The sequence below is a fragment of the Gavia stellata genome, chromosome 39 (assembly GCF_030936135.1).
Source record: "Gavia stellata isolate bGavSte3 chromosome 39, bGavSte3.hap2, whole genome shotgun sequence".
Classification (NCBI taxonomy): Eukaryota; Metazoa; Chordata; class Aves; order Gaviiformes; family Gaviidae; genus Gavia; species Gavia stellata.
In genome coordinates, this window is record NC_082632.1 from 52,977 (window position 1) to 74,142 (window position 21,166).

General features: G+C 60.3%; 2 protein-coding genes across 2 annotated transcripts in view; one reads left to right on the forward strand and one right to left on the reverse strand.

Moving 5' to 3' along the window:
• The window catches only part of LOC104255182 (zinc finger protein 721), a 43,118-nt gene that overhangs the window by 7,056 nt on the left and 14,896 nt on the right, over window positions 1-21,166 (reverse strand). The window contains 4 exon segments of the mRNA XM_059833101.1: window positions 3,622-4,745; window positions 14,555-14,561; window positions 18,499-18,701; window positions 18,704-19,095. Of these exon segments, the coding sequence (XP_059689084.1) occupies window positions 3,622-4,745; window positions 14,555-14,561; window positions 18,499-18,701; window positions 18,704-19,095 (1,726 nt within the window).
• On the forward strand, window positions 8,420-11,182 carry LOC104254317 (zinc finger protein 883-like). Its single transcript, XM_059833134.1, has 5 exons — window positions 8,420-8,453; window positions 8,728-8,802; window positions 9,012-9,743; window positions 9,822-10,176; window positions 10,330-11,182. Exons 1-5 carry the CDS (start codon window positions 8,420-8,422, stop codon window positions 11,180-11,182), a joined length of 2,049 nt encoding a protein of 682 aa, XP_059689117.1.

Sequence of the window (21,166 nt, forward strand, 5' to 3'; positions counted from 1 at the left end):
CCCTGCCCAAGGAGTTGCCCAAGGAGATGCCCAAGGAGATGCCCAAGGAGTTGCCCAAGAAGCCCAAGGAGATGCCCAAGGAGCCCAAGGAGATGCCCAAGGAGATGCCCAAGGAGTTGCCCAAAATGCCCAAGGAGTTGCCGAAGGAGATGCCCAAGAAGCCCAAGGAGTTGCCCAAGGATATACTGAAGGAGTTGCCCAAGGAGTTGCCCAAGGAGATGCCCAAGGAGTTGCCCAAGATGCCCAAGGAGATGCCCAAGAAGATGTCCAAGGAGTTGCCCAAAATGTGCAAGGAGATGCCCAAGGAGATGCCCAAGGAGTTGCCCAAGGAGTTGCCCAAGGAGATGCCCAAGGAGATGCCCAAGGAGTTGCCCAAGAAGCCTAAGGAGATGCCCAAGGAGTTGCCCAAGAAGCCCAAGGAGTTGCCCAAGGATATGCTGAAGGAGTTGCCCAAGGAGTTGCCCAAGGAGATGCCCAAGGAGATGCCCAAGGAGTTGCCCAAGAAGCCCAAGGAGATGCCCAAGGAGATGCCCAAGGAGTTGCCCAAGAAGCCCAAGGAGTTGCCCAAGGATATGCTGAAGGAGTTGCCCAAGGAGTTGCCCAAGGAGATGCCCAAGGAGTTGCCCAAGGAGTTGCCCAAGGAGATGCCCAAGGAGTTGCCCAAGATGCCCAAGGAGATGCCCAAGAAGACGTCCAAGGAGTTGCCCAAAATGTGCAAGGAGATGCCCAAGGAGATGCCCAAGGAGTTGCCCAACATGCCCAAGGAGATGCCCAAGGAGATGCCCAAGGAGTTGCCCAACATGCCCAAGGAGTTGCCCAAGGAGATACACAAGATGCCCAAGGAGATGCCCGAGATACCCAAGGAGATGCGGAAGATGCCCAAGGAGTTGCTTAAGGAGTTGCCCAAAGAGATGCCCAATGAGGTGCTCACATCCCAAGGAAACTGGAGGCCACATCCCAAGGAAAGCAGAGGCCAAGAGAACTGGGGAACGGACTGTTCGTCGTACCTCAACCGCAGTGGTAGACACCGGAGACTCCACACCCGGCGACCGGTAGCAGGCAGGGTCTGGCAGCGGTGTGGGGCAGGGTGCCCCTCTGTCTGGGCCACACGTGCAGGGGAGGCAGCTGCAGGCTCATTCGGGGGGCCCCAGCCCTCCCCTGGGCCCCCTAAAAGCTTGAGGGTGCGTGGGGGGGTCCCCTCAGGGCAGATCCTCCTGGACCCACTGAAGGGAGAAGATCCTCGGAGATCCTCCTGGACCCAGTGAAGGCAGAGGATCTTCCTCCTTGGAGAACCCTTCTAGACCCAACGAAGGCAGAGGATCTTCCTCCTTGGAGATCGTACTGGACCCAACGAAGGCAGAGGATCTTCCTCCTTGGAGATCGTCCTGGACCCAACGAAGGCAGAGGATCTTCCTCCTTGGAGAACCCCTTTAGATCCAATGAAGGCAGAGGATCTTCCTCCTTGGAGATCCTCCTGGACCCAACGAAGGCAAAGGATCTTCCTCCTTGGAGATCGTCCTGGACCCAACGAAGGCAGAGGATCTTCCTCCTTGGAGAACCCCTTTAGATCCAATGAAGGCAGAGGATCTTCCTCCTTGGAGATCCTCCTGGACCCAACGAAGGCAGAGGATCTTCCTCCTTGGAGATCCCCTCTAGACCCAACGAAGGCAGAGGATCTTCCTCCTTGGAGATCCCCTCTAGACCCAACAAAGGCAGAGGATCTTCCTCCTTGGAGATCCTCCTGGACCCAACAAAGGCAGAGGATCTTCCTCCTTGGAGATCGTCCTGGACCCAACGAAGGCAGAGGATCTTCCTCCTTGGAGATCCTCCTGGACCCAACGAAGGCAGAGGATCTTCCTCCTTGGAGATCCTCCTGGACCCAACGAAGGCAGAAGATCTTCCTCCTTGGAGAACCCCTCTAGATCCAACGAAGGCAGAGGATCTTCCTCCTTGGAGATCGTCCTGGACCCAACGAAGGCAGAAGGGATTTGCGTGTTTGCCGTTGGGCGTATTTGGGACAGTGCACCAACATCGGTGTGGGACGTGGCCGGGAAGGGGGGACCTTCAAAAATATGGGGCATTCAGGGGGGGGACACACTACACAGGTTATGGGGGGACACGTAGCCCCAACCTTCCACCTCCTGGTAGGTGACCCGCCACCGCCACCACAGACCAGGCTCCGCTGCAGGCTGCCCGCCTGGTTGAGTTTCCCCGGTACGGGCGCAGGCAGAGGGGGGTTATTTTGGACACCGCCCCGCCTCCGCCCGCCATAATCCCTCTGACTTTCCGCACGGGAAGAGCCCAGGATTCGCCGCTCCTCCGAGGAGAAGCAGAAGCCACCCGCCGGGTTTTGCGCTAGGCTATTTTTATTCACGATACAAACACATCTTCTGCTCATCTTGGGAAGAGACGGACCAGGCAGCCGGCATGGCCGTGACCCCAAAACCCCCAGGAAACTCCCCCCCCGCCCCGGATTTGGGTCGTGTTCCCCATCCCTGAGGTTCACCCCAAAGGTTCCCCTCTTTTCAGCTGGGAAATACCCGCAGGTGACTCTCCCCGTCATCTCCTGGGGCTTTTTTTCCAGCCATGGGTGGTGCCACCTCCTCCCCATCACCCATGGCTTCCCACCATGGGTTCCTTCGCACGGTGGTTGATCAAGCAACCCAAGAGGAGCCACCGCGTCCCCGTGCCAGCTCGGGGACAAACCCTCCTCCCTCGTCCCCAGCTTTTGTCCCCAACAGCCCTCCAGCTCACCCCAAGACGTTGGGTTCCTCCAACCGCGGGTGGGCTCCCGCCAAATAAATACAATAAATACATTAAATAAACCACTCAACGCCGGGTCCGCGCCGAAGCATCGCCGGCAGCCGAACGGCGGGGCTGGGAACCGGCGGGGGTGGACGCCGGGGCTCGTTTCTTAAACAACAAAGCCAGAAAAAAATGGGGTTTTTGGTTTTTTGCCCCAAATGGTGTCGTTTGGTAGATGGCATCATCACGCCCCAAGCGCGGCTGGGAGGATTCGGGCTTTGGGTGTCGGTCAAAGCTGGCAGCACAGGGAAGGGGGGATGGTCAAGGGGATGAAGCCACCCCAAATATTTTGGGGTCTCTCCGAGTTCGGCAAAGGAGCCGGTGGGAATCTCCCGCACCCCCAACCCCATCCCCTTCCCTCCGCGCCTCCCCAGCCGCTCGGCACCGTCTCCCCAACACCTGTGGAGGTGGTTTCTCCCGGACTACGCGTGGAGAAGGAGCACGGTCGGGATGTCCCGATGTCCGTCGGTAGGATTAGGTCTGATTTCCTGGAGGGGCCCCCCCCGCCCCCAATTCCCACCCGGCCCCCCAGCCCCGTCTCCATCCTCCCCTATCTACCCTACCTTCCTACGCTACCCTACAAAAACTACGTCCTCGGGGCCGGCGTTGGTGCCACCGGGGGACATCACCGGCTTGGGAGCACCCATCCCCGTGGCACCCATCACACATGGGGGCTACCCGAGGCACCCTGCGGCAGCGGCGGGGGGATGGGAACCAGCCGAGGGGGTCAACCCTATGTGTGTCCCCCCCGCCCCACCGTCCCCCGGTTAACAGGGCGTGAGCTCATCCGGCGGTTCCTCTGGCGGCTCCTCGCCGTGGCTACGGAGATGACGGTGAAGGTGGGAGCTGACGCCGAAACGTCGGCCGCACTGCGGGCAAGGGAAAGGCTTCTCGCCGGCGTGCGCCCGTCGGTGCTTAGCCAACGCCGAACCGTCGGCAAACGCCTTGCCGCAATCGGGACAGGCGTGCCGGGGACCGGCGTGAGCCCGTTGGTGCTTATGGAAGTGTAGGGTGCTGTTGAAGCTCTTCCCGCAATCGGCACAGATGTGGGGTTGCCCGCCGGCGTGGGTACGTTGATGTCGGTAGAGATGGGAGGTCCGGCCAAAACGTTTGCCGCAGTCCCCGCATTGGTAGGGTCGTTCGCCGGTATGGATACGCTGGTGTCGTTCCCAATGCGAGCTCCAAGAAAAACTCTTCCCGCAATCACCACAACGGTACGGTTTCTCACCGCCGCCATGGAGGCTACGCCGATGCCGGGCGTATTGGGCACGGGCGCCGAAGGCTTTACCGCACTCTTCGCAACGGAAAGGACCATCACCCAGATGAAGGCGTTGGTGTTTGACCAACGCCGGCCCATCGCCAAAACTTTTCCGGCACAAGGTGCACTTGTAGGGTCGTTGGCCAGTGTGGGTGCGTTGGTGCCGGTCAAAATGGAGGGTGCTACCAAAACTACGCCCGCAATACGTGCAGATGTAAGAGCGACCGCCAGCGTGGGTGCGTTGGTGCCGGTAGAGGTGGGAGCTCCGGCTAAAACGCTTACCGCATTCGGGGCACTGGTAGGGCTTCTCACCGGTATGGACACGTTGGTGCCGGTCAAAATGAGAGCTCCAACTGAAGCTCTTACCGCAGTGACCGCATTGGAAGGGCAAGCGACCGGTGTGCAACCGTTGGTGGGTCACCAGCTCCTTGTTACGGCGAAAACTCTTGCCGCACTCCTCGCATTTATACGGCAAGCCGCGGGGACGCGCCGGTGGAGCCGGTGGAGCCGGTTGTTCATCGGCGTGAGCCCGTTGATGCCGGTAGAGGTTGGAGCTGACGTTGAAGCTCTTACCGCAGTGAAGGCAGAGGAAGGGTTTCTCGCCGGTGTGGGTCCGCTGGTGTTTGCTGAAGTGGGAGCTGCAGCTGAAGTTCTTGCCGCACTCGCCGCACTCGTAACTCTTCTGCAAGACAATGATGCTCTTGAAGTTGGAGAAGGCGCCAGCTCCCGATCCGGTTTTACTGCCGCGCCGACCTCCCGCCGCGCCAGGGGAGTCGATCTGCTGGACCACCGTCCACTGCAAGGTCTCCCGTCCCGGGCTCCGTTCGCCCGGTGAACCCTCCTGGGGGTGAGCCGACAAGGTGGCCGGATCCAGCTCGACGATCTCAGGGTCACCGGCTGGCGGGGGGTCCGTCTCGGGGTCGCTCGGTGTCCCTGGGATGGCAGAAGTGGGGTTGAGGGGGGGCAGATGGGGGGGTCAGTGCCGGTGCGGGGTGGGGGTTAACGGCGATGGTGACCCCCTCCCCACGGGGACCTCCAAGGGGGCTGCGCTGGCGCACCCCATAACTTTGCGCTCGGCACGTCCTCGGCGCCGGGACCAAGGACACGGGTTCCGTTTTGGGGGGGGGTGACGGACACACCGGGGGATGTGGGTGCCCGTGGTGGGGGCCGGGGGTCTCCACCCCCTTCCCATGGCCGGAGCGCAATGAGAACCCACCCCGGCGCCGCCACGTCCCCCCCAACCCTCCTCGACACTTACTCTGCGTCGCCGGGGGGTCGTAGGCGTCCTCCTCCCCGTCACCCCCAAAAAGCACCGTCTGCTCCGGCTCCGCAGCCCCCCAGGGATCCATCGCCCGTTCCCGCACCTCGGCCGGCGGCACGGGGAGCCTGGAAAGCCGACGGCACCCCGTCACCATCCTTCGGCACCCCCCCCTCAAAAAGCATCGCCGGGGGGTTCGGGGAAGTTTGGGGTTCAGCAGGATGGCGGGTGGGGGGGGGTCCCAGCGCACGGCAGGAGGAAGAGTTTGGGGGTCCCGGTTTGTGGCGCGTCCCCGTACCCCGTGGGTGACACCGAGGGGGGGGACACACACACCAGAGGTCCCGGTGCTTGGTGGGTGACGCTGGGTGCTCGGGTAGGACCACCTTGGGCACCCCAGGGCCGCTGCGGGATAGAGGGGACCCCCCCGGCCCCCCATCCCCACCAGCCCTATAGGGGACAGAGGGGACCCCCCCCAGTCCCCCCAGCCCTGCTCCCTCTGTATGGGATGGAGGGGACCCCCCATCCCCGCTCCCCACCAGCCCTATAGGGGACAGAGGGGATCCAGCCCCATAGGGGACAGAGGGGACCCCCCAGCCCCACCAGCTCTATAGGGGACAGAGGGGACCCCCTCAGACCCCCATACCCGCTCCCTCTATATGGGATGGAGGGGACCCCCCATCCCCGCTCCCCACCAGCCCTATAGGGGACAGAGGGAACCCCCATGGCCCCCCATCTGTGCTCCCTCTATACGGAACAGAGGGGAACCCCCGGCCCCACATCCCCACTGCCCTATAGGGGACAGAGGGGGCCCCCCGTCCCCACTGGCCCTATAGGGGACAGAGCGGTTGCCCCCAGCACCTCATCCCCACTGCCCTATAGGGGACAGAGGAGACCCAGCCCTATAGGGGACAAAGGGGACCCCCCCGGCCCCCCATCCCCGCTCCTTCTATACGGGACAGAGGGGAACCCCCGGCCCCATATCCCCACCAGCCCTATAGGGGACAGAGGAGACCCAGCCCTATAGGGGACAGAGGGAACCCCCCCGGCCCCGCTCCCTTTATATGGGACAGAGGGGACCCCCCATCCCCCCTCCCCACCAGCCCTATAGGGGACAAAGGGGACCCCCCCCGACCCCCCAGCCCTATAGGGGACAGAGGGGACCCCCCGGCCCCACATCGCCACTGCCCTATAGGGGACAGAAGAGACCCAGCCCTATAGGGGACAGAGGGGACCCCCCCGGCCCCCCCTCCCCTCTCCCCCTCCCGGGGACAAAGCGGGGCGGCGCCGGCAGCGTCCCCCACCCCCCGGGGGGGGCCCCCCCCCATCGCCTGTGTGTCCCCCCCCCCCATTACCTACCACCCCGTCGCGGGTGGGGGGGACCCGCCACCCACCCCCCCCACGGCGACAACGCCACTCCGGTGCCTCCGCTCGTGGCCGTGTCTGTGTGTATGTGTGTGTCCCCCCCCCCCGTGTGTGTGTGTGTCCCCCCCCTTCCTGTCTGGGCCCCCCCCCCCGGTCCCGGCTGCACCATCCCCTTCCTGTGTGTCCGGGCTCACCCAACCGGGCTGCAACAGCCCCGCCGCCGCCCCCCACCCTCCTTTCCCCCCCCCCCCAAAAAAAAATATCCCCCCCCCCCCATCTCCTCTCCTCCATCGCCTCCGCATCCCTCCGCTACCAGGTAACGGCGGGGGGGGGGCACCCCCGGGGATATGGGGGGGGGGCACCCCGCCCAACCGCACCCCACGGGCCCCCCCCACCTTGAAACGGGGCGATTTGGGGGGGGGCACCCCCTATTCTCCCCCACCCCCTTCTATTTCTCCCCCCCCCTCCCCCGGCCGCCTTCACCTCGCTCAGATTTTCCCTCCCCCCCCCCCCCATCCAGCCGCGTTGTGTTTTCACCCCCCCCCAAATCCCCCCCCCCTCCTCGCACCCCCCCCCGACATTCTCCCCCGACCCCCCCCATTTCTCCCCCCTCTGCATTCAACCGCGGTTCCCATTTTCCCTCCAGCCCTGCTGCATTTTAACGCCCCCCCCCCTTATTTTTCCGTCCCCCCCCCTTAATTTCCACCCCTTGTCTTCACCTCGGGGGTGCTGAACCCCCCCATCCCCACCCCCGCTCCCTGGGGTCACCCCAACCCTTATTTAAGTGCCCCCCAACATTCCGGGGGGGGCATGTGGGTTTGGGGGGCATCTGGATGGGGCATATGGAGTTGGGGGGCATTTGGGGGGGGTAACTGGGTTTGGGGGGCATGTGGGGGGGAATCTGGGTTTGGGGGGCATGTGGGGGGGAATCTGGGTTTGGGGGGCATCTGGGGGGGGCATGTGGGGTTTGGGGGGCACCTGTGTTTGGGGGGCATGTTGGGGGGCATGTGGGTTTTGGGGGGGCATCTGGGAGGGTGTATGTGGGGTTTGGGGGGCATCTGGGGGGGGCATGTGGGGTTGGGGGGCATCTGGGAGGGGACATGTGGGGCTGGGGGGCATCTGGGGGGAATCTGGGTTTGGGGGGCCTTTTGGGGGGGCATGTGGGGTTTGGGGGGCATCGAGGGGGGCATCTGGGTTTGGGGGGCATCCGGGGGGGCATTGGGGGGTCATCTGGGGGTTGGGGAGCATGTGGGGTGGGGGGCATCCGGGGTTTGGGGGGGCATTCGGGGTTGGGGGGCACCGGGGGTTGGGGGGCATCTGGGGGGGCGCATCTGGGGGTGGGGGGGGGCATCTGGGGTGTGGGGGGGCATCTGGTGTGGGGGGGCATCTGGGGTGGGGGGGCCCCTTCCCACAGGGTAGTTACTGAGGGCGCTTTGGGGTGAAGCCCACCCCAAACACCGGGGGGGGGGGGGGCAGCGAGTCGTACCCCATCCCCCATTGCCACCCGACCGTGACACCCCCAGGGTGATGCGGGGACACCCCCACCCCCCCCCCCCCCCGGGTCCCTACATCCAGCAAGGCATGGCTGGGGGAGGGGGGGCACCCATTTTGGGGGTGTCCTCACCTCCCCCCCCCCAGCCTTGGACCCCAATACCTGAAGCGGAGCCGTTTGCGTTGCAGGGACCCCCTTCCGCCGCGCCCCGGCCCCCCCCGAAACGCGCCGGCACCGGGCCGAGATGCAGGAGAGCTACGAGAGCGTCATCTCCCTGGGTGAGGCTCCTAATTCCCCTTAATTTCTCCCTAATTTATTATTAATCAAAGAGAATAAAAGGAAATTAATTACCTTAATTAGCGGCTGAATCCATACGGTTGAAAAGCACCAAAATCACCGGATTTCACCTTAAATAGAACCCGTGGCGGGGATTCAACCAGCACCCCCTTTCCAGCCGGGGCTTTACGACCCCGGCGTCCTCAGCCGTCCCCACCGTTAGAATTTTTGGGGCAGAAAGAGCTCTAACCGGTACCCCACCCTCTCCCCCCTTAGCCGAAGAAATCGCCATCAGTTGGCCACGGATCACCGCCTTCGCCGAATCGCACCGGAGGAGAGGCTTGGTGTCTGGTAAGTCACCCATAGCGATGCCGATCGGTGCCGGTGACGCCCAGAAAACCTCTTTTGGAAGTCCCGAAACGACGGGGTGATGGATTCAGGAGATGGGAAAACAGCCGGAGCCCACCGCCGCAACGCCGGGAAGGATGCGGGCAGCCAACCGGTGGGTTTTCGGCGGCGGGGCTGGATCCTCACCCCTTTTTTTTTGATTTCCCCTGTAGACGATGGGTTGTTGAGCGAGAACGAAGAGGAAGACCCACCACCCGGCGAGCTGGAGAAGGTGGACGCCGAGGGGACGCCGGCGGGGAAGCCCAAGGGGGGCAGCCCCACTGGTGGAGAGGGGACAAAGCCCGGCGACGGTCCCCAAAAACCGGAGAACCAGCCCAGAAAGCCATCGGGCAAGCGACAGGGTAAATCGGGCCACCGAGGCTTCAAGAAATTCCCCCCACGGAGCTTGCTCGGCCACGGCCGTTGCCACGACTGCGGCAAAGCTTTGGCTTTCGGTTCAGCCTTCACCAAACGCCGGCGAGGGACCGAACGACCCCATAAATGCCCCGAATGCGGGAAATGTTTTCGGCTCAGCTCCACCCTCATCACCCACCAACGCCGGCATGCCAGCGATAAACCCTACAAGTGCCCCGATTGCGGCAAGACCTTCAGCGTTGGTTCGGCGTTCATCCAACATCAACGAGTGCATGCCGGCGCCGGTGCCGGCGCGGCGCCTTGCCAATGCGGCGTCTGCGGGAAGAGTTTCCCGGCCAGCGCCAGTTTGGTGAAGCACCAAAAATTACACCTGGAGGAAAAACCCTACAAATGTGGGGATTGCGGGAAGGGTTTCAACTGGAATTCCCATCTGGAGCGGCATCGACGGATCCACACCGGCGAAAAGCCTTATGCCTGCCCGGAATGCGGGAAGAGCTTCAGTTGGAGCTCCCACCTCGACCGGCATCGCCGTACCCACGCCGTCACTGGCGAACCCGCTTGCCGTTGTGCCGACTGCGGTCGCTGCCCGGCTCCTGGCGACGCCGAAGGCTCCAAAACCCCTGAGAAGCCCTTGCAGTGCGGTGAATGTGGGAAGGGCTTCACCAAGAGCGCGGCGTTGGCCAAGCACCGGCGCGCCCACGCCGGCGAGAAGCCCTACAAGTGCGGGGAGTGCGGGAAGGGTTTCGGCTTGAACGCCGCGTTGCTGCAGCATCAACGGAGCCACGCCGCCGGCAAACCCTACCAATGCGGTGATTGCGGTAAGAGCTTTGCCTGGAGCTCCCATCTTGACCGGCATCGCCGTATCCATATGGGCGAGAAACCCTACCGTTGCGGGGATTGCGGGAAGAGTTTCTCCCAAAGTTCCCACTTGGAGAGGCACCAACGCGTCCATGCCGGCGCCGAGCAACCCTGCCAATGCACCGATTGCGGCAAGAGCTTCTTGGCCTCCAACAAGCGCCGACGGCTGTTGACCGGCACCGGTGAACGACCCTGTAAGTGTACCGATTGCGGGAAGAGCTTTCTTTGGGGTTCCCGTGCCCGACCGGCACCGGAGAGGACCCATAAGTGCAGCGAGTGTGGGAAGAGCTTCACTTACCGGGCGGAGAACGTCAAGCACCAGGGGACGCAGACGGGGGAGAAACCCTATACCTGCCCCGAATGTGGGAAGAGCTTCGGGCAAAATTCGGCGTTGGTGAAGCATCGCCGGATGCACACGGGAGAAAAGCCCTACAAGTGCGGGGACTGCGGGAAGAGTTTCAGCGTCCGCTCCAACCTCATCAAACATCAACGGACCCACCTTGGCGAGAAGCCCTACAAGTGTCCCGATTGCGGGAAGGGTTTCATCCAGAAGTCGGACCTCACCAAGCACCGCCGGATGCACACCGGGGAGAAACCCTACAAGTGCAACGTCTGCGGCAAATGCTTCAGCGTCTCCTCCAACCTCATCAAGCACCAACGCATCCACCTCGGCGAGAAACCCTACCAATGCTCCGAATGCGGCAAGAGCTTCATCCAACGCTCCGAGCTCACCATCCACCAACGCGTCCACACCGGCGAGAAGCCCTACAAGTGTCCCGAGTGCGGCAAGTGCTTCAGCCGTAGCTCCCACCTCAACCGCCACCAACGCACCCACGCCGGGGACAAGCCCAAAGCCGCTGCCGCTGCCGCCGCCAATCCCTCCGGCGCCTTCTCCAGCGCCGCCTTCTCCCCGCCATTGGGCGGCCCGGCGGCCCCCATCCCCTCGCTGCCCTCCTTCCCTGCCTCCCCCTCGCCCCTGCCTATCCCTTCCCTCTCCAGCCCCGCCCTGGACCTGCCGTGGGCCCTGTCCTTCCCCGCCCGCGCCTTCCCCCACCCCTCCTTCCCCTCGGCGCCCGCCTCGGGGGCCCAGACCTCCTCCCTCATCAACTGAGCAGCGGGTGCCGGGCCCTGGGCGCGGCTCCGTCCTCCTCCCCACCTCCCCAGCCGCTCGCCCAACGCCCAACTGGAGTTGGCCTCAAAGACGCGGCGTTGGGGGCGGTTGGTCCTACCCGGAGCCGTTCAGCCTTCGTGGGTTAATTAACGCTCCCTCTAATTAGGGGGACGGGGAAGTCCCCTTCATTCCGCGGCTCCGTCCTCCTGCCGACCTCCCCAGCCGCTCGCCCAACGCCCAACCGGAGTTGACCTCAAAGACCTGGTCAACCGGAGTTGACCTCAAAGACCTGGTGCTGGGGGGCTTGATCCCACCCGGAGCTGTTCAGTCCCGGTGGCTAATTAATGATCTCTCTAATTAGGGATGAGGGAGCTCCTCCATCCCCAGCCGTGGCCCCGGCTCCATCCTTCCCCCTGCCTCCCCCAGCCGCTCGCCCAACACCCAACCTGGGTTGACCTCAAAGCCCCAGCATTGGGCGCCTTGGTCCCACCCGAAGCCGTTCAGCCTTCATGGCTAATTAACGATCTCATTGCCGGCACTGGGTGCTCCCCCCACCCCGCATCCCCCCAGCTCCGCACTGGGACCCCAACCTCCATCCCAGTCCCCCCACTCCCCACCCCACCCCTCATCCCAGCACCTCCCGTGTGTGCCCCCCCAGAGCATCTTCCCACCGTACCCCATCGGATGAAGCTCCACGTCATCACCCCCACCCGGGTACCACCCTCTGCTCCCACCTTGGAGCATTTTGGGTGAAAAACCGGCAGAAACGGGGGTTTTCCCACGCCGGCGCATCACCCTCTGCTCGCCCGGGAGCTGCCACGAGGGACTCGGGGATATTTCCACGTCCCCGTCTCCTGCGGCATCTCCCTGAGCTCATCTTATCCCACGTCATTCCTCAGAAACGGAGCCGGTTAGGGTTTTCTTCTTTTCTTTTTTTATTATTATTTTTTTTTCCTTTGGGAAAGAAAACACTTTTGGGCAAAAACAAGCGATTTTGTGACGTCATTTTTCAGGCACTTCGTGGAATATTTTGGTTTGGGTTTTTTTTTTTTTCCTTTTCCACGCGGACTTTAATGTGGTTGGGGGGGGGGTATTATTATTACTGATTTTCCTGAATTTTCATGTTTGCTTTTGCTCCGTCCCTCGGAGCGGGATTCGGCGCGTTTCGGTACTATCGGGAAAAGGCGGCCGCGGTGCTTTTTTCGCTGCCTAAAATCCCGATTTCTCCCATTTTCCGATTTCTCCCCGTTGCCGGGGGAGCGAGCGCTTCTCGGGGGAAAGTAAATGAAGAAATTTAAAAAAAAATAAAAAAAGAAACAAAAAACACTGAAAGAAACAGAAAGGGTTACACACAAAATAGAAAAGCCTGGAAAGAAATACTGAAGAGAAAGAATTAAGGCTGAGAAGGACTTTTTTTTCCTGAAAAAGGATAAAAAGCTGAAATAAGACTTTTGGAAAAGTAGAGAATTGCTGAAATCTCTGGAATCGGGAAGGTTTCACCTGAAATTGAAAGAATTCGAGGGGTGCGGAGACGCTACAGGAAGGACTCGTCGTGTTTATTAAAAAAAATAGAAGTTTAAAATATTGGCAAGAAGAACAGGTAGAACGGTAGGTGCAAAAAAAGAGGAAAAAAAAGAAAATGCGGAAAAAAAAAAGAAATTCTGGAAAATGAAAAAGAAGAGGAGGAAAAGAAAGCAAAGGACGTATGGAATAGAAAAAAAATGGTGATAAAAATAGAGAAAGGGATAAAACCAACCGTCCTAAGAAAGTACCGGAGCCTGTGTCGGGCAGCCATCGCAGGGAAGCGGGAGCCGAGCCGGCGTCGGACGTGGCAGCGCCGGGAATCACTGCCGGATGGTTGGACGTGGAAAAAATAATAAAAATCAGAATTTAAAAAAACAAAAAACGCCCGGAGTGGATGGAGTTGGCTCCGGGTTTTTGCTCGAGGGCTGCGCAGCTCAGAGGTGCGCTGGGCGGAGGAGAAGCGGATGCAGCCACGGGATACGGGATACGGCTGCGGGATCCGGCCGCGGGAAGGGGGATACGGAGCTGTGCCGTCCCCTTGCCTGATGAAACAGCCCCTGTGGATTGTCCCCGGCTCCGTGCGACGGGTTTTGGGGACCTACCTGGCTCCCCGGCCAACCCCGCTGCAAAGCCAGGATGGCACCGCTGGCAGAACCATGATGTCACCGATGGCAGAACCATGATGTCATCACTGGCGCAACCAGGATGTCACCAATGGTAGAACCTTGATGTCACCACTGGCACAGCCGAGACATCACCAATGGCACAACTGGGATGTCACTGATGCCGCAATCATGATGTCACTGCTGGTACAACCAGGATGTCACCGCTGGCACAAGCCGGATGTCACCACTGGCACAACCAGGATGTCACTGATGGCATAACCATGATGTCACCAATGGTAGAACCAGGACATCACTACTGGCAGAACCATGATGTCATCGCTGGCACAACCAGGATGGCACCAATGGTAGAATCAGGACGTCACTGGTGGCAAAACCATGATGTCACCGCTGGCACAACCAGGATGTTGCCGCTGGCATAACCATGATGTCACCGCTGGCACAGCCGAGACATCACCAATGGCACAGCCGAGATGTCACTGATGGCAAAACTGGGATGCCACTGATGCAACAATCATGATGTCACCGCTGGCACAACCGGGATGTCACCACTGGCAGAACTGGGATGTCACCGATGGTAGAACCAGGACATCACTGATGGCATAACCATGATGTCACCACTGGCACAGCTGAGACATCACCAATGGCACAACCAGAATGTCACCAATGGTAGAACCAGAATGTTGCTGCTGGCACAACCATGATGTCACCAATGGCACAACCGGGATGTCACCAATGGTAGAACCAGGATGTCACCGCTGGCACAACCAGGATGTCACTGATGGCACAACCATGATGTCATCGCTGGCACAATCATGATGTCACCACTGGCACAACTGGGATGTCACCGAGGATGTTAGTTCTGTCTTCGCGTGGCGGGGGGACCCTCCGGACGCCCCCGGCGGCTTCGGATCCCCAAGCCCCCCGCCAAGGAGCTGCCTCCAGGCAGCACCAGCCCCACTTCGGGGGACAAAACTTGTTTGAAGGAGCACCAAAATCTCACGTTCTTGCCTCAATTTTGGCTGGCGGTTGACGGGAGCTGCTCTTGGATCGGCTTTTGACACCCACCTCCAAATCATATCTGCGATGCGTTAATTGTGCGTTAACGAGCGCACTAATTACGTGCTCCTGCGTAGATGCTGCCCTGCCGTGGGGCTCGCCGGCTAATTTGGGCCAAATTAGCCCCAAATCAAGGGCAAATGGTGAGATTTGGTGGCTTGGTCACCTCTCCAGTCTCTGTGGATGGGGTCACCGAGGCGGGGGACACGAGGAAGGCCCCTCCCCACCACCCTGCAGAGCCCAGGACCTGGCAAACGGAAAGCGGGGAAGGGGGAGGAAGAGGAGGGAAGGGGATGAAGTCAGGAACCTCCCCTGGGCTTCAAATAAGCGAATCCTTTTAGGAGGACACGGTGACCGTGCCGCGGGGCGCAGGGTCCCAAACGGAGCCACGAGGGACAAACGCCACCTCGAAAAGAGCATGAAAGGCCTTCAGCGAGGATATTTGGGGGGGGAAACCACCCCAAAACCCCCCACCGAACTGCGATTTAAGTGAAATTTAGATATTTTCTGGTGTTGTCCGTGCTTCCAAAACCGGCGTGGACGTGTCGCTGTGCTGCTTGTCAACGGTCCCCCCCCAGTCCGCTTTCGGGGACCGCCCTCGCCTCATCACCGCGGCTCGCGGCTCTTGGGTTTTTTGTTGGTTTTCTTTTTTTTTTTTTGGAGTCGTTTTCTTTCCATGAGTAGTAATAAATTAGAGCCTAGCTACTCCGGCGGTGCTGCGGTCTTTTCCCTCGGTGGGCTGAAAAGTGGTCGTTCCTTTTCCCTTTGCTTTGGAGGGCTTCAAACCACGTCAAGATCCGATTTTCCGATGATTTTTTCTTCCCCCCCCTGCCCTTTTTCCCCTTTGGTTGAGTTTCCAGTTGGGTTGCCCCAATTCGAAGCCCGGTTGCGGCTCATCCTGCAGTTAAAAACGTGCATTTTTCCAGTGCCAGATTCCCATGAATCCAGTAAAACTGTGTCAGGATGGAGGGAAGTGTTGAGCCTTCACCAGCTGAACCCTTTGGTCGTGGTCACTTGGGTAACCAAGAGCGCGGTGGTACCAAAACCACCTTTTTTAAGCCCAAAAGGCAACTCCACTTGGACCACGGGGAAGGGTTGGGTCCCAGCGCGTCCCTAGGGCTGCTCCAAACGTCTGCTGGTGAACCCCAGGGAGAAGAAATTAAATTAACCCCCACACACTTGCCAAGACTCCAAGGGGCACCACCAGCCGTGGCCACATCCCACCCACCCAAGCGAGGGGCAAGCCAGGCTGGCAGCCGGTGGGGCGGATCAGCAGGGTCCGTGGTCATGCATGGATGCTCCTCCAAGATGTCCTGCAGAGGGACCAAAATCCCCAGAAATGGCCTTAAATAGAGCTCCTGGGCCATGGGTGGGGAGTGGTGGGGGTCCCATGTGGGGCTGGTCGGTGTTGTTGATGACCATTAATACCCTCAGCCTCCAAAATGGTTTTTAGGGTGGCTCTGCAGCACATCTCCAAGGGGTTCAACATGTCTTCTAAGGGGTTCAATGCATCTGGAATGGGTTCAGGATGTCTCCAACGGGGTTCAGCACGTCTTGAAGGAGCTCGGCATGTCTTGAAGGGGTTCAGCACATCTCCAAGGGGTTCAGCTCATCTTGAAGGGGTTCACGATGCCTCCAAAGGGGTTCAGCACATCTCTAAGGGGTTCAGGACACCTCCAAAGGGGTTCAGCATGTCTCGAAGGAGCTCAGCATGTCTTGAAGGGGTTCAGCACATCTCCAAGGGGTTCAATATGTCCTCTGGGGGGTTCAACACACCTGGAAGGGGTTCAGGACACCTCCAAAGGGGTTCAATATATCTTCTAAGGGGTTCAACACATCTGGAAGGGGTTCAGGACACCTCCAAAGGGGTTCAACACATCTGGAAGGGGTTCAGCATGTCTTGAAGGGGTTCAGCACATCTCCAAGGGGTTCAATGCCCACCCTGGGGACAAGAAGCCGGTGCCAGCCCCAGCCCCACCCCACAGCTCTGCCATGGGGCAGAGACCCCCCCGGGAACAACCCCATTTTGGGGTTCAACCCAGAGACAACACCCCCCCCCAGAGCCCTCCTGGACTTGGCTGTTTCTGAGGAAACATCTGCGGGGGGCGGGGGGGACGGGGACGGTGCCAGGAGGGGGACGGGGTAGGGTCTTTATTTTTAGAGCGATATTAAATGTCCGTTGTCTTAATTAAATTGCTGCCGGGGTCTGCGTAGAATATGTATATATTCCTACTTTTATTTGAGAAAGGTTTTAATGAATAAGTGTCTTAATAAATGCATAAAAAGAAGATGTAGGAATTTTTTTTAATGCTGGAAATACAGTTATGAGGTAATTGTGGTGGCCGTGCTACAGGATAGTTACAAAAAATGGAACCAAAATTGAATAAATCTGAAGTCTTAAGCTGAAAAAAAAGAGGTTGAAGAGGGGTGTGGGGGAGCAACATCAGCCCACAAGATGCTTCCTCCATAGCAGAGCACGAAAGCAGCTCTTTGGTGAGCAAAAGGAGGTGATTCTTCTTTGAACGAATAGTCAATATATGGAAAAAAAAACCCCACCAAACCCTTATTTTTCACTACGGCAAAAAAAAAAAACTGACAGGTATCAGCAGAGGAGATTAAAAACATGGAGAGAAAATGGCCGTAGAGAATTGTAAAAGGATAAAGTGGTCGTCTCCTTTGCTCTCCGTCGGCAGTGAGAGCATTTCTGGCATGCCAAAGATTTGCCTGCAACGTCCTCCCGAACCCGAAGGTTCCACGTGGTTTGCTCCCTGAAGGGCAAACCCAACCACTCCGCCGAATGCCTAAAATAACCGGCGAGGTGAACCCGTGCCGGGAGCGGGGAGAAAAGTCCTGCCCAGGAGCAGCTGCAGACGTTGCTCCTGTCTTGGGTTTCTCCACGTGACACCAAGACGAGCTGGTCCCTTTGTTCCTTACAGCTCTAGAAAGTCAGATACAAGCTACAGACTCTCCAAACAACCCCACATCCATATGAACGGGACAGCCACGCTGCTCCTGAAGCATCTCCTCCCTCCCCGCCTCATCCAACATCATGCAGAAGAGTTTGGCTCCATCAAGGTTTTGGCTCCATCAAGGTTTTGACCCATCAAGGTCTTGGCTCCATCAAGGTCTTGGCTCCATCAAGGTTTTGACCCATCAAGGTTTTGGCTCCATCACGGTTTTGGCTCCATCAAGGTCTTGGCTCCATCAAGGTTTTGGCTCCATCAAGGTCTTGGCTCCATCAGGGTTTTGGCTCCATGAAGATTTTGGCTCCATCAAGGTCTTGGCTCCATCAAGGTTTTGACCCATCAGGATTTTGGCTCCATCAAGGTTTTGGCTCCATCAAGGTCTTGGCTCCATCAAGATTTTGGCTCCATCGAAGTTTTGGCTCCATCAGGGCTTGGCTCCATCAAAGTTTTGGCTCCATCAAGGTTTTGGCTCCACCAAACCCTCCAGACAAGGAGCTATGACAGTTTTCCCCCCGCTTGGGATCTTCTGTGCCCCAACTGAGTTCATGGATGGAGACCACCAGTCCTTACAACACACGGGCTGCCCCGTACAGCTGAGATTCATCCTCCCAGGAAGGCTGTGGAGACCCTGTCACCGAGGGAAGGACCATCCCCTGCCCCAGGAGAAGACGTAGAGCTCCAGCACACATCGTGCTGTTCCTTTGTACCGGGATCTGCAGCCAGGTCCTCCCGACAGCTCCCAAAACTGGGTCATCTCACCCCATGTGCCTGCCAACACCACCCAGGACTTGGGGACACCTCACCTCGATGGCCATCACCCAGGACTTTGAGGACTTGATGGCCCCAAAGGCTTAGAGAGCCTTCAAGACCCACCTGGACTTTATTTCTCCCACCCATCCTGGTGGATCTCCAGGTTTTTTGGTGGAACACCATACGGAATAAATCAGACGTCCCCCACGCGTCTTGGGGTCGAACGACAGCCCAAGAACCCCACCGAGCTCCTTCTCCCTGCCCAATTTTGGGGTGATCTGTGGGGTGTTGCTGCCTGACACCCACCACCACCAAGCTGGGAAAGGTGTCACCTGCTTCCCCCATCCTTGGTGGGAAAGCTGGAGCTCCTCATCCCACCCCAAAACAGGCTCATGTGTGGACCCGTTGGTGACGGATAAGGGAGGAGTTCTCACTGAAGCTCTTCCCGCAGCTCAAGCAGGTGAAGGGCTTCTCCCCAGTGTGGGTCCTCTGGTGCCGGTGGGGATGCGAGAGGCATCCGAAACCTTTCCCATACTCGGGGCATCCGTAGGGCTTCTCCCCGGTGTGGATACGCTGGTGGGTGATGAGGTTGGAGCTGTCCTTGTGAAGTTCTTCCCGCACTCGGGGCAAGCGTAGGGCTTCTCGTCTTTGTGGGTCCTCTGATGGGAGAGGAGGTGGGAATGGAGGCTGAAGGTCTTCCCGCACTCGGCACAACCGTAGGGTCTCTCTCCGGTGTGGATCCGGCGATGCTTGGTGAGGTCCGAGCTCTGGCTGAAGATCTTCCCGCAGTCGGCGCAGGCGTAGGGTTTGTCCCCAGTGTGGGTCTTCTGGTGGATTAGGAAGACGGACCTATAGCTGAAGCTCTTCCCGCACTCAGGACACCCGTAGGGTCTCTCTCCGGCGTGGATCCGTTGGTGGATGAGAAGGTTGGACCTCTGGTTGAAGCTCTTCCCGCAGTCGGGACGATTGTAGGGCTTCTCGCCGGCGTGGACGTGCCGGTGGGTGGCCAGGGATGATCTGAGGGGAAAACTTCTCCCACCCTCCCCGCAGACATCGGCACCTCCTGCGACAGAACCCCCTGTCCGCACGTGGTCCCACATCCCACCACCCCTCGTCCCCTTCTCCACCCATTTCCCAGCCCCACATTGTCCCATCCCGGGTCCTCTCCGACGCGTCTCCATCCTCTCACCACCTCCATCCTCCTCACCGTCCGTGGTCCCGGCACCTGCAAGGAGAGACGCGTTAATGGAGATCCCAAAGCGTCCCACCAAGGCACGTCCCCAACGGATGGAGGTTTGGAGCCAAGACCTGGAGATGTTCCACTCCAACCACCTACCTCAAACGAGGTCTTCTAGACCCATGTCCACCTCCTTGAGCATCTCCAAGGGTGGACCAGCTCCAGGAAGCCTCTTCCAACCTTCTTCCATCATGGAACATCTCCAGTTGGAAGGTACCCATCATCGCAACCATCTCCTCGCAGGAGGACAGCGCCCAAAAAAAAAGCTTCTATTTTTTAAGGTTTAAGCAAAATTTCATGGGTTTGGGGTTTTTTTTTCCCCCGATTTGTGCCTGGATTTTAATGGAAAAAGGCGGGAGGAGGAATAAAAAGGAGCTTTATAATTTCCCACCTTTTTCTGCCATCGGGACTTGGTGGAGCTCAAGGGTTTCTTCTTGCCGGGGAGGGTCCCCCCAGACTTTGGGGACCACCCTCACCCCCCTGCTCCCCCCCCCGCCCCAAATTTGCTCTCTCACAAAATACCCCCCACCGATTCCTTTAATAAATCCAGTATTTCCATGGAAAAAAAACCTGGGGAGACCACCACGACCCCCCCCCACCCCGCTCCAGCGCCCCGGGGATGCTCGGGGGAGGCAGCCGGACGCCTCGATCCCCCCCCCGCCGCCACCGGTTCCCGGTGCCGGTTGCAGGCCGGGTGGCTGTGGGAGGACACAGGAAAGGGCTGCCCCAGCCCGGAGGAAGCGGAGGGGGAGGTCGGAGCCGGTAGGTACCGGGGAGGCTCAGCTGGGGCCCGGGGAGGCTCCACTGGGGCCCGGGGATGCTCGGCCCACTCCCGGGGAGGCTCCACTGGGCCCCGGGGATCCTCCGCCTGATCCGGGGAGGCTCCACTGGGCCCCGGGGATGCTCGGCCTGATCCAGGGAGGCTCCATTGGGGCCTGGAGAGGCTCCACTGGGCCCCGGGGATGCTCCGTCCAGTCCCGGGGAGGCTCCACTGGGCCCCGGGGATCCTCGGCCCAGTCCTGGGGAGGCTCCATTGGGCCTGGAGAGGCTCCACTGCACCCGGGGATGCTCGGCCCAGTCCTGGGGAGGCTCCACTGGGCCCCGGGGATGCTCGGCCCACTCCCGGGGATGCTCCACTGGGGCCCGGGGATGCTCGGCCCGATCCGGGGAGGCTCCGTTGGGGCCTGGAGAGGCTCCACTGGGCCCCGGGGATGCTCGGCCCACTCCCGGGGATGCTCCACTGGGCCCCGGGGATGCTCGGCCCGATCCAGGGAGGCTCCGTTGGGGCCTGGAGAGGCTCCACTGGGCCCCGGGGATGCTCGGCCCACTCCCGGGGATGCTCCACTGGGCCCCGGGGATGCTCGGCCCGATCCAGGGAGGCTCCATTGGGGCCTGGAGAGGCTCCACTGCACCCGGGGATGCTCGGCCCAGTCCCAGGACGGCTCCACTGGGCCCGGGAAGGCTCCACTGGGCCCCGGGGATGCTCGGCCCGATCCGGGGATGCTCCACTGGGCCCCGGGGATGCTCGGCCCGATCCAGGGAGGCTCCATTGGGGCCTGGGGAGGCTCCATTGGGGCCTGGAGAGGCTCCACTGGGCCCCGGGGATGCTCGGCCCGATCCAGGGAGGCTCCATTGGGGCCTGGAGAGGCTCCACTCGGCCCCGGGGATGCTCGGCCCACTCCCGGGGATGCTCCACTGGGGCCCAGGGATGCTCGGCCCAATCCGGGGAGGCTCCGTTGGGGCCCGGAGAGGCTCCACTGGGCCCCGGGGATCCTCGGCCCAGTCCTGGGGAGACTCCATTGGGCCCGGAGAGGCTCCACTGGGA

Bases quoted from the DNA above. Each gene is read 5' to 3' on its own strand.
- LOC104254317 (XM_059833134.1), top strand. From the start codon at position 8,420: ATGCAGGAGAGCTACGAGAGCGTCATCTCCCTGG. The intron at 9,744-9,821 runs GTACCCACGCCG...GCGACGCCGAAG, and splicing joins CCACCTCGACCGGCATCGCC to GCTCCAAAACCCCTGAGAAG. The intron at 10,177-10,329 runs GCAACCCTGCCA...GGCACCGGAGAG, and splicing joins CGCGTCCATGCCGGCGCCGA to GACCCATAAGTGCAGCGAGT.